Source organism: Salmo salar, chromosome 15, assembly GCF_965601325.2.
Source record: "Salmo salar chromosome 15, fSalSal1, whole genome shotgun sequence".
Classification (NCBI taxonomy): domain Eukaryota; kingdom Metazoa; phylum Chordata; class Actinopteri; order Salmoniformes; family Salmonidae; genus Salmo; species Salmo salar.
In genome coordinates, this window is record NC_138305.1 from 72132501 (window position 1) to 72146171 (window position 13671).

Here is a 13671-nt window from a genome sequence, read left to right on the forward strand (position 1 = left end):
AATCTTCAAATTCCACTTATGTCTCTCCTCTGCTTTCTGAATCTTCATATTTCAATGTCACTTATCTTTTTCCCATAATCAACTGCTCTCAAACCTTTTTCCCATTCCATCCTTTATCTCTCCTCATTCCTGCTCCTGATGTACAACTCTACCTTTGTCTGTCTCACTTTCCCTCTCTCTCAATAATGGCTATTTTTGGCTATACCTCATTTGTCATCCTTACTCTTTCAGCACCTCTCGTTTGCCTCTCCCCGCCCTCCTTCTCTCTTGCTCTGTCTCTTTCTCTCCCTCTCTAGGCACTTCATCCGTAGCTCTCTCTTTCCCTCTCTTTCTATCTACCACCCCCTCTCTCTCTCTCCCTCCCTCGTTCCCTCTGTGTTGACTCATGGTAGAGACAGGAGACTGGTGCTGGTCGTGTCTGCTGTTGATAAGAATGTCCAGGTCATGCTCTACTCAGCCCTGCCAAGCCAAACAGCCCAGCCACCCCACTACCGTGCCTGGGCCACTGACACATCTACTGGCACATACAGACACACACACACACACACACACACACACATATTCATGTGCACGCTAGCACACACACACACATATATGCTAAGCTGCTCTCTCTCTGCTCCTTCGGTCAATGTGTCTGTCTCCATCCTCCAGCTCTTTAACCTCCTTCTCTCCCTCTCTTTCACTCTACAAGTAAGCGCAAACGTCTTCTGTTTTCTGTCTGCACCTACAACCTTTCCCTTCTCCCTTCCTTCCTTTCCAGCTTGCTCCCTCTCTCATGATCTCTTTAAGGCGAGACAGCATGGGAAAGATGCACTCTCTGTCCTCTCCGCTCTCTGTCCATCCCTCACGTTGCCCACCACCACAGTCAGAACAGTAGGGAGAGAGAAACCGAGCAATAGGGAGATAGAAAGAGAAAAATGGAAGGTAAAGAGGGGAATACAGAGAGGACTAAAGAGAGCAAGAGAGCCTTGGTTGAGACTCTGACTGTGACCGTGCCCTCTCTCTCTCTCCTTATCATAACAAACAGGTCTGTGTGTGTGTGTGTGTGTGTGTGTGTGTGTGTGTGTGTGTGTGTGTGTGTGTGTGTGTGTGTGTGTGTGTGCGTGCGGAAGAGGCTGGAACCTCTGGATGTTGTCATTCCTGCAATGGGGTTTATTTTCCTAGCTCCAGCGTGTGTGTGTGTGTGTGTGTGTGTGTGTCACTAGCACCAAGCCTACACGGCACCCTGGGAGTCCATGCCACCCTACGGCGGGCAGCATCACAGGGAACCCTCCATTTATTTAACCAGTCACTAACTCATTTAGGAACACACTCGTCTGTTTGCCTTCCCTCGCTTCTGAGGAGGTTGGTCGTGAACCTTTGAGGTCAGGCCGTGGGTGGGATGACCTTTGGCCCCCAGGGTGTTTCATCTCTGTTCCAGGCCTCCCCAGGATAGGCCTGTGGTCAGCTGCTTTCTGTCTCCCCTCAATAGGTCTCAGACTAGAGACAAGGGGTGGTCTTACTCCTAAACACACACATAAATAAATATATATATATATATATATATACACTATACACTATACACTATTCATGTGTTGGACGTTTTTCGTCATAATATTGTTTTGAATGTTCGTTTTAGGACTGACGCCCGAATGAGCGTTGTACTCAATGCAGGCTCAATGGGTTCTGATGGAGATTTGATCTAAAGTGCATTACTGTGGCTTGGAAACATGACGACATTTCATTGCTCTCTATTTCTGACGGAATTTGCTAGCTAACGTTAGCATTGCTAGCTATTTCTGACCAACTTTTCTAGCTAACATTAGCATTGCTAGCTATTTCTAGCCAACTTTTCTAGCTAACGTTAGCATTGCTTGATATTTCTGACCAACTTTTCTAGCTAACATTAGCATTGCGAGCTATTTCTGACCAACTTTTCTAGCTAACATTAGCATTGCGAGCTATTTCTGACCAACTTTTCTAGCTAACATTAGCATTGCTAGCTATTTCTGACCAACTTTTCTAGCTAACATTAGCATTGCTAGCTATTTCTGGCCAACTTTTCTAGCTAACGTTAGCATTGCTTGATATTTCTGACCAACTTTTCTAGCTAACATTAGCATTGCTAGCTATTTCTGACCAACTTTTCTAGCTAACATTAGCATTGCTAGCTATTTCTGACCAACTTTTCTAGCTAACATTAGCATTGCTAGCTATATCTGACCAACTTTTCTAGCTAACATTAGCATTGCTAGCTATTTCTGACCAACTTTTATAGCTAACGTTAGCATTGCTAGATATTTCTGACCAAAATGTTCTTTTCTTTTTCTTTTCATGGCAACATTGCAATCTCTCTAAAGTAATAATGATGGCAGAGTTGCTCTCTCCTAATTATTTGTACTTGTACTTGTACTTTAGCAACGTCATCATATTTCCAGGCCACTGTAGTGTAAATTTGACAAAACAGTCATTAGCCCCTGTTCAAAAAGACTTAGCATTAACCGAGTAGATATATTGTGTATTGTTCCCAGTGTCATTGTGAACTTGTCAGAGGCAGTAACTAAGACCTAGATTCTTTTTTATGGTGTGTCATAAACCAAAAGACCCAAACCGCAACGAGGAGGATGAATGTGGAGAGAGGGCCAACATGGCAGAACACACAACCCTCCCTACAGTTAACCCAGCAGCCCCCACCCTAACTACCAACATAGCCCCCCCACACACACACACACACACACACACACACACACACACACACACACACACACACACACACACACACACCCTGAATTTGACCACCACAGAGACCACTCTTCCAATCCCTGCCTATAGCTATACCCTCCTTGCCTCGTATCACACACTGTTGGTGTCACAACCTCCTTCCCCCGACTTCAATAGCTGGCCCCCTCACCAACCCTCCACAACCAGTCTGACCCCCTCCTGCTGGGTGAGGTACGCAGGCACAGTCTGCAGCTCTGTGGGCCCTGTGGAGGGAGATCTGGCTAGCGTCCTGCTTTTAATGGGTCCTTTCACCACATACAGGCCCTTTACTCAGGGCCTCACACCAGGGCAGCAGGGGCCCCACAGGGCAGCTGCATGCTGGAGCACAACCCTGGGCCCTGAGTCCACAGCTTGGAGCTCTGAGCCTGGAGCCAGAGTACTGAACGTTGCTGAGGGCTACATCCTGCTGTCTCTTTCTGTGTAAGGGAGGGAGAGAGGCGTAGAGACTGAGATGACGCCGAGAGAGAGAGAGAGAGAGAGAGAGAAAGAGTGAAAGAGACCGGTGATAAAGACACCACTGTGTTCATAGACTGGTCACAATAAGACAGTATAAGGTATTAAATACTGTCAAATATATGGAGAAACGGACAGAGTAGTTGGCGCTGCCACGGGCACAATATTCCAGCTCTACAATACGGTGAGTAGACAGAAGCAGCAAAATTAATGGGAGTCAATGGGAGTCAATGGGAGTCACATCAGCTTAAGGTCAGAGTTTTCTAACACAAACCAGACAGCCTCATCTGAATACTGGCCGCTGAAGTAGAGAGTATGCAGAGCAAAACCAGGGTGACTGATACCCAATCAACTCATCCGTCAAAGCCTGTGTGTGTGTGTGCGTGTGCGTGTGTGCGTGCATGTGTGTTTGTGCGTGCGTGTGTGTGTTCTGCAGTGGGGTCTTACCTCTCCACGGTGGCCCACATACACATAGGCACACATGGGCTGGAAGGCACCCGTACCACAGGCCAGCAGGTGGGTGCGGTTATAGGGATGCAGCAGGCGCACAAAGTTGCCACACTCCGTCTGTGAACACACACGCACACGCACACGCACACACACACACACACACACAGATAAATACATCAAAATGCATAGTACAACAGTAAACTGTCATCCAATTTCGGACAATTTTACTTGAGGGGTTTGCGTAGAACAACCCATTTTTTTTAACAAAGACCATTGATTCCACATATTAGCAATGAGGGCCATGAACAAGAGTTGAAAAGATGAAATGAAATAAACTTCAACAAACACTGGGCTTTTCAGATCTTTCCCACAGCCAAAGACAAAGCCACAGGGAGGGATCAGAGAACAGAGAGAGAAGAGTAGTAGGAAGACATAGAGGAAGAGAGAGAGAAGAAGAGAGAAGAGAGAGAGGAGAAGAGAGGGGAGAGAGAAGAGAAAAGACTGTGAGAATAAGAGAGGGATTATAGCGAGAGACAGAGGAAACTATAGATCTGGAGAGAGAGTGCGAGAGGGACGAGAGAAAGAGGGATGCGAGAGAGAAAGAGAGAATTATAGAGCCCTACAGGAAGAGCAGGGCACAGCTGTATCCTGTTCTTGCCGAATCACAATAGGAGCTGAGGAGTGGTGTCACGGTGACCAACAGGAAACCAGCCAAGAGTCGGTCACTGCCCTAGGGTAACAGGGTCAAACTCGTCCACTAAGCCACAGAGTGTGTGCGCGCGTGTGAGCGTGTGCGTGTGTGTGTGTGCGTTTCTCTAGAAGACCGCCGGCCAGGCAAGCCTGCCGTGATTGCTTCCTGAAGTACTTGAGAAGAGCCACGTAAGGATTGGAACACGCCATCTCCGTGACAGAAGCCAAATCATTTCCAGAGATATGGGTTCTGTTACTCATTACAGAGAGGCTTCTCCAACTCCAACAAGATGGGTGCTGTGTTCGCGAGTATGGTGTATTCCACATAAACAACACTACACACATTCAGCATGTTCTCCATTGGGTGAATGCATTCCCATTTGGCTACTCTTATAACATACTGTATATTGTTTACTAATGAGTTAGACAAGTATTAGTCCATAATACTGATTGTGTAACAGACAGGCGGGGCGGTAGGGTAATACCATCAGGATTAAGATGTTTATACTGAGGGAGGGAGCCATCTTTGAAGAGCTGTTTTCAGTGTAAACAGCATGCAATCACTGGAAAGCAGTCTGCGCTGTTAACACTGACAGAAAATAAAGACCATCACTGATGGAAATACACTCACAGGGCCGTAACCAGGGTCTGAGTTTTAGTGAGGTCCGGACAACTCTAAAATTCTATTTAGAGAACAGCAAAAACAAGCAAAAATCTCCCCAGCCATTATCACAATGGCCATTGTAGCTCCATTCACCTCAGTCCAAACACATAGCCTATTAGCTATATAAACACATAGCCTATTAGCTATATAAACACATAGCCTATTAGCTATTCAATTAGCCGCTACACATTAACTCATATTAACTCAGCACTGGGATTAAAACCTACAATTGAATATGTACAGAGGGATTTGTTAGAAGAAAAAGTAATTTAATTCATAAAAAGTAAACAAATGAGTTTGCTTTACAGATTTTTTGTTGTTGTTGCGGTTTCACAGCTAATTTCCTGCAATTGTACACGTTTTACCATGGGGTGGGGAGACGTTGTTGCAGTTTTAAAGCAAATCTCCTGCAATTCTACACCTTTTGCCATGACTTATGCCATGTTAATATGATATCTGAATAAGAGTGACTAACAAAATCAATAGGGGCCCCCTGGAGGTCAGGGCCCCTGGGCACGTGCATGCCCGGTTGGTAATTTATCCATGATAAATACAAGTGTAGATCGCTGACTAGACTAACTAGACTAATCTACCAATCTAAGAATGTTTTATTGACATGGGCTAATTGACTGACTGTCAGTGAGTGGCATATAACAAGAGGAAAATTGCCGACGCACAAAAATACGTTTTGAAATGGTACCTTGTGTTTGTATTATTATTGTATCAACAGTAAGTTGAGACCCCAACTGAGTCCCTACATTTAAATATATATATAAGTACGTGTAGGTCCAGACCTCGGTGTCCTCATACAGTGAGGGAAAAAAAGTATTTGATCCCCTGCTGATTTTGTACGTTTGCCCACTGACAAAGAAAGGATCAGTCTATAATTTTAATGGTAGGTTTATTTGAACAGTGAGAGACAGAATAACAACAACAAAATCCAGAAAAACGCATGTCAAAAATGTTATAAAATAATTTGCATTTTAATGAGGGAAATAAGTATTTGACCCCCTCTCAATCAGAAAGATTTCTGGCTCCCAGGTGTCTTTTATACAGGTAACGAGCTGAGATTAGGAGCACACTCTTAAAGGGAGTGCTCCTAATCTCAGCTTGTTACCTGTATAAAAGACACCTGTCCACAAAAGCAATCAATCAGATTCCAAACTCTCCACCATGGCCAAGACCAAAGAGCTCTCCAAGGATGTCAGGGACAAGATTGTAGACCTACACAAGGCTGGAATGGGCTACAAGACCATCGCCAAGCAGCTTGGTGAGAAGAATACTCTTCTCCCTCACTGTATGTAGTTAAGGACAGGAACACTCACACACAGGCATGCACAGAGAGAGAAACACACACAAACACAGACACACACAGAGGCATTTCAAAGCTGTTTTGGAAACAGCAGGATGCTTCAGTCTGTCCAAGTCTCCGTGGTCCACACAGCTGGAGCTTCATAAAGAAGAGGGCCAGATAACAACACAAGGGATGTGAACATCGATAACTGAGACGGACACACACGACGATAACCACGGCTACACCAGATTCCCACACAGGTCCTGAGATACGAGCTCAGACATACGCACAATCAGACGTGCTCAACTCCTAAAGTTGAGTTGAAAAAACGTGCCTTTGGGCGCTGTAGCCCAGCAGTAGTTTTTGATACCAGTAAGCCTGGAGCGATCCACAGTGTCGGTCTTGGGAATTTGTCTTGGGGATCAGAGCACTGGGATGACAGTTGCTTATTGGTTTGTAGATAATTAAGTCATTTCCACGATTGTACCCATGCCGGTAAGGCTGTACCCCCGAGTGGCGCAGCGGTCTAAGGCACTGCAGCTCAGTGCTAGAGGCATCACTACAGACACCCTGGTTCGAATCCAGGCTGTATCACAACCGGCTGTGATTGGGAGTCCCATAGGGTGGCGCACAATTGGCCCAGTGTTGTCCGGGTTTGGCCGGGGTAGGCCGTCATTGTAAATAAGAATTTGTTCTTAACTGACTTGCCTAGTTAAATACAAATACCTATTAATGAACATAGTGGAATATTTTCTGTGGCAGTGCTGGATAATGCCAGGGCACTTTGCCAAATGGCACAAAACTGAGTTTCCAGATCCCTCATGCATGAAGTCTCTGAGTCTCACAAAGTTCTTCAAAAGTATCCTACAATGCTTCAAATGTTCAAATCTCTCTCCCACCCACTCGGACTAACAATTCTCCCAAACCCACAGCACTGTAGTCCCTGCTTTGTGATTAGCTGGTTACTTCCTACTGTGGGATTGGCTATGGAGGATTCACAGCTCCAATCCAGATGTTTTGGTCATTAGTGAGACGTGGTTAAGGAAGAGTGTTTTGAACACCGATGTTAACCTTTCTGGTTATAACCTTTTTCGGCAAGACAGATCTTCCAAAGGTGGTGGAGTGGCAATCTTTACCAAGGAACACCTTCTGTGCTTGGTTGTCTCCACCAAGTCTGTCCCCAAACATTTTGATTTGCTGGTTTAAAGCATTAAACTTTTAAATCTTTGTTGACTGTTGCTGGGCGTTATCGGCCACCATCAGCACCGGCCTGTACCCTACCTGCCCTAAGCTCTCTCCTGGCCCCTTACACTAAGTCTGAATTTGTCCTGCTAGGTGACATAAACTGGGACATGCTTAAACCACCTGACCAAGTCCTAAAGCAATGGGACTCCCTAAATCCTTCTCAGATTATTACCAATCCCACAAGGTATGACTTCAAACACCCAGAAAAGGCTACTCTCCTTGATGTTATCCTCACAAATAATCGTGATAGGTATCAGTCTGGTGTTTTCTGTAATGACCTTAGTGATCACTGTTTTACAGCCTGTGTTCGTACTGGCTGCTCTGTGAAACAACCTGTCCTGACTTCTCATAGACGCTTGCTAAAAAAATGTAATGAGCAATCCTTCCTTTATGAACTGGCGTCTGTAAATTGTTATAGAATCAGCTTGATCCCCTCTGTTGAAGACGCATGGACCTTCTTTTTTGATATTTTCAGTTGTATTGTTATAAACACGCCCCCATAAAGAAAAATGAGAATTAAAACCAGGTTCAGACCCTGGTTCGACCGTGATCTTGCAGAGTTACTCCACCTCAAGAATTCCATTTGGCGAAAGGCTCGGCACACGCATACTCAGGCTGACTGCCTCTCATTCGGGGCAAATGAGAAATAAGTGCACTCAGGCTATCCTGAAGGCCAAAGTTAGTTACTATAAGGAGAAGTTCTCTTTCTGTGGGTCTAACCCCAAGAAGTTCTGGGAAACGGTTAAAGCCCTGGAGAATAAAACCTCCTCCTCACAGCTGTCCATGTCCCTTAATGTTGGTGTTTTGGTTGTTACTGACAAGGAGCACATGGCCTAGCTCTTTAATCACCGCTTCATTAAGTCAGGATTCCTATTTGACTCAGCCATGCCTCCTTGCCCATTCAACATTTCCTCATCTCCCACCCCTTCTAACGTGACTAGCCCCGATGCTCCTCCCTCTTTTTCCCCTGCCCCGCTACAAAGTTTCTCCCTGCAAGCGGTCACTGAGTCCGAGGTGCTAAAGGAGCTCCTTAAATTTTACCCCCAAAAAACATCTGGATCAGATGGTTTAGACCCTTTCTTCTTTAAGGTTGCTGGCCCTATCGTCGCCAAGTCTATTTCTGACCTTTTTAACCTGTCTCTCCTCTCTGGGGAGGTTCCCATTGCTTGGAAGGCAGCCACGGTTAGTCCTTTATTTAAAGGGGGAGCTCAAGCTGATCCTAACTGTCCGATCCTAACTGGCCAATTTCTATTTGCCCTGTTTATCAAAAGTCACCTTCTGTTAAATGTCCCCAAAGCGCACACATCCCTGGGTCACTCCACTTTTCAGTTCGCTGCAGCTAGCGACTGGAAGGAGCTGCAACAAACACTCAAACTGGACAATTTTATCTCTTCATTCAAAGACTCAATCATGGTGTCACGTTCACTGTCCTCAAATTCCCTGTCATAAATCTGCCAAGGCGCAGCCTGCTGGTAATTTCACACCCTTTATTTTACGTGAAACCGAACAAAACAATAAACAGGATAAACAGAAATGAACGTGACGCAACTGAGGCGCACACAAAACACACACACAGAAATAATAATTACCCACAAACACAGGTGGGGAAAAGGCTGCCTAAGTATGATTCCCAATCAGAGACAACGATAGACAGCTGCCTCTGATTGGAAACCATATTGGCCAAAACACAAAGAAATAGAAAACATAGAATGCCCACCCCATGTCACACCCTGACCTAACCAAACTAGAGGAAAATAAAACATCTCTCTAAGGTCAGGGCGTGACACATGGACACTCTTACTGACAGTTGTGGCTGTTTCGCTTGATGTATTGTTGTCTCTACCTTCTTGCCCTTTGTGCTTTTGTCTGTGCCCAATAATGTTTGTACCATGTTTTGTGCTGCTACCATGTTGTGCTGCTGCCATGTTGTGTTGCTACCATGTTGTTGTCATGTTGTGTTGCTACCATGCTGTGTTTTCATGTTTTGCTGCCATGCTATGTTGTTGTCTTACATCTCTCTTTATGTAGTGCTGTGGTGTTTCTCTTGTCGTGATGTGTGTTTTGTCCTATATATTTTTTATATTATTTTATCCCAGCCCCCGTCCCCGCAGGAGGCCTTTTCCCTTTTGGTAGGCCGTCATTGTAAATAAGAATTTGTTCTTAACTGACTTGCCTAGTTAAATAAAGGTTAAATAAAAATAAAATACAAAAAATGGGACATCTGTGTCTGCTGGGGAGGGTTAATGAAATTAGGGGTCATGGGGTTGCGACCTGTGAGGAAGGCCATCATAAAGCAAACACTTTAGGTGTTAGTCAGGGGTCAACTAGCGGGGTCACACAGCACCATTAGACAGTCGGTTCCCCTCCATTAGCCAGTTAATAAAATACCCTCACACACACACACTTGCACGTACGCCTCTAACTCCCATCCTCATCCTCCATCCCCCCCACAGTCAATGGAAGGTAGTAGCATGCACATCCTACAGCTCCAAGCCACAAACACATACTGTATAAGCAGTGCTTATTTTATTAATCGGGAGGTTCCGGAAGAGAAAGTGAACGTGAGAGGGGTGTGACCTGGGGCACTCTTAGGTACCGGAACGCATGAAAAATCCTCTTTATAATAAAGTATTGCATGCATAGTCTCGCATTTGCGTAATGGCATAGAGCCATAGAGTAGAGACTCTAGCAGAAGTGGGGACCATATAAACCCATTTCATGCAATTCAACATAATTTTACACGACTGGAGACTGAATATTTTTTAATACCGCCCAAGTTAAATAAAAGACAGGCTACTTTTACAATGACAAACTGAGATCAATAAAAACGACCTCGTCTTGAATCCATCAATAGTCTAGGTGTGAGGAGAAACACATACTGTGCAATAGGAAGAGGAAATGACAGTCCTAAACAAGCTTTCCAGTTTCACTGACTCACCCAATGACGCGCAGCTCACTCACCGGTGATGCACTCATACCAAAAGCCTATCTCTCGCTTGTTTTACTTTGTAAAACATTGCGGTTTGCTCAACAGGCCTATTTGGAATTTTATCAAATATTTTGGGAGCCTTACAGACAGACTAGAGTCCTCTCTTTTCAGCGGGAGCCATTTTGTATTTGAAATATTGCGAAAGGCCTGTTTTGGCTGCGTTCTGTTTGCTGACAGATTTGTTTTCCGACTGTAGGCTAAGCCTTGATTGGGCTACACACAATCCACAGCTAGGCTATAAAAAAAAAATGGCTATTGATCCTCTGTGGCTAAAGTATAGGCCTAATCTTGGTGTAGTATTCTGAATGATTTCATTTCTTTCTGAACAGACAGCAGTAATTCTAGAACTTTGGCAAAAGCATTTCAATTGATCAGTGGTGCTGCAGCACCTCCAGCACCCTTCCCACAGCTGTGACACTATAAGGAAATAAATGAGGAAGTGCAACTCTGGAGAGGTGAGAGCTGTAGGCTGATGTCTATCAGAGCAGAGAGGGAGAGAGATCATAGAAAGTGAATCTCATTCTAGTCCTGTGAGAGATACAGGCTCTTCTCTCTCTCACCACGGCCACGGCCACGCGTTGGTTTCTAGGCTACGGTGTTGCGCAAACCGTGAACCCGGGCCGGCCCAACCCGAATCCATTTTTAGAATATCAGGCATGGGCTGAAAATATACATTTTCACATTAGCTACGTTTTTTTTTAGGGGACTGGAGAATTGACGAGTAGGCAACTCGAATGAACTCTGATCGCTTTTATTCACGTTTACACTGCAAACGATGACTTTTTTTTCTTTCATGTCACGAGAGGTAGGCAAAGAATGAAACAGTCCAAACCTGAGAGGTGCCCGGATCCTGTTCCGCCGGGATGCTCAAATCAAGCACCGTATACAAGGCAGTGAGATATATATAATGGTATTACGAAGGAGACAAAGACAGATTCCCGACCACCAGCCTAGCAGCCCTGCGGTGTTCTCCATTGAGAGGTCACTGTAGCAGAACGGTTAATGGGTTCAACAATAGGAACACATCACGGTCCGGCTTTACACAACAGGCTAGCTGTTCAAACCAGCCAAGCTGTCCAGTCAGCGTCTGCTTCGCTCCACTGTTTTCGTTTAATGGGAGGTCTCCCTGTCCAACACCTCTTGAGGGAGGGAGGGACACATTCAGAACACACAAACACACACACATTTTAGTGTCCAGCTGTGCAGGTGACCTGCTCCATACACACTCACATGTCCCTGTATCCATTGGCTTAACCAGTCCACAGTAAGGGTTGTGAACCAAGCCTTTCTCTCTGCCAAAAACACACTCAAGGCCATTTCCACCGATCAAACTAACACCCACTCACGCCCTGACTTGACTTTCCACTTTTTGACTTGGATTTGTGTCTGTGCATGTCTGAGCCTTTGTCAGGTAGAGAAGAGGGACAGAGAGTGCACCCCATCAATAACCATCCACTGAGTCCACAGACAGAGACACAACTGGGCCTGTCCACTGAATGTTATACACAGTCCTCGAAACAGGGGACCACCGCCCCCTCGCAGAGGGTAAGCAACACAGACCTGAGAGCCTTTCTCATGGAGCCCCTAGCCTCAGAGGGCACGGTGGTGGAGGTGGAGGGGTTGTATTCCGGTTGGGAGGAACTTGAGGTGTGAAGTGTTACAGATGTGACCCTGTACACACACTCCCAGCAGACACACACACACACACCTCCGTCACCTCCACCTCTTGGCCCTGTCGATGCAGTCACTGTTAATCCATCCCAGGGTGAATGGTGAAGCTATGGCGTACACACACTCAAAAAGGCACGTAAACACACGCACCGTGTGGCCTCATGGGTCCAATGGGCCTGAAGTCATTACCATGGTCACACTCCCTAAAGCTATCATGTTTCCACAGGAGAACACACGGACCTCTGCTGTCCACAGAGAGAGTGACGCTGGACACATGGGCCCCTCCACCTCTCTGAGAAACAATGTTACGGTAACCAAGACATTTTTCGGTAAACTGCGGCATTCAAACGAGGCTCCGACGAAAATGAACGGGACTGTAGCGACTGTGTTCGTATCAAGATCCAGGGCGTAAACTACGTTTCTGTTCATGCGTTGACTGACATGGTAAGGGACCAACGGTATGGGAGAAAAGTTGAAAAAACGGACCAACCCCGGCTTCACGACGTAACGTACATTATGCAACTCATTGTGTGCCGTACAGCCTCTTTCCACCGGGTGTAGCGCTTCTCTCGCAGATTAAAAACAAGAAATGATCAAAGGCAAGTGTAATGGTGACTGTAAAGTGAACTACTCGCGAGTTTATCAACGGCTAATCCAATCAACAGTTCATTTTTCGCATCATGGCCGCGAGCCATCATGACTCTCCAAAAAAACGTGACAGCCGCGGCTTACTGGTGAAGATAACTTTAGCGCAGCCCTAAAAACCTGATTCAAACAGGTATGTAACGAGACATTATAGAAACTCTTTATTGTGTTTTATTTCCATTTTAGAGGTGATAAGTTTGACAAATCGGGTGAAAAAAAAGCCTTTTCCACACACACGACATATCTCCCCCTTTCCCTATCACTCAGTAGCTTTCGCTTCCCCACCCGCCATTTTTAAAAAGACCTGGTCAGACCTCCATTGCCTTCTTCAGTCATGCAGAGACGGGGCAGCATGAAGGTCTCGTCATTGATTTTGCTTGAAAGCGGAGACATTGTGCTTTACAATGGTCTTCATATTACAGCTGACCTGGAAGTATTACGTTTTTGGGGTGCTAAAATAAGGTCAATAGTACGGAGCTCTGTCATGTACGGAAGCTTGTTAGTTATCGTTATCTCCAACACCGCATGTCCAGGCCTTTGTCTATTTAACAGAATGATGGAGAGGACAAGAACCAAGTGCACCTGAATGGTGGACTGAATGAGTCTGATGGTAGGTGAGTGCTGCTGGGGCGCATGTGTGTTTCTCCAGGGGAATGGAACGGAGCTTAACACACATACGCACCACGACTCCCTTGGCACAGGTTAGATTGAGTTTCTGTAGGCCCGACTTTAAGGCCTGCGTCGTAGCACATAGCGACTGCTCCTCTCCCCTACGGACACCGGCTCACATACCTCGGCCCCTGCGGGATA

The 13671-nt window shown here is 45.7% G+C and overlaps 1 protein-coding gene across 1 annotated transcript in view; it reads right to left on the minus strand.

Annotated features, from left to right (window-relative positions):
* The window catches only part of LOC106572277 (semaphorin-3G), a 58422-nt gene that overhangs the window by 17591 nt on the left and 27160 nt on the right, over positions 1–13671 (minus strand). The window contains exon 4 of the mRNA XM_014146332.2: positions 3661–3780. Within this exon, the coding sequence (XP_014001807.2) occupies positions 3661–3780 (120 nt within the window). The remainder of the gene's footprint in view (positions 1–3660; positions 3781–13671) is intronic.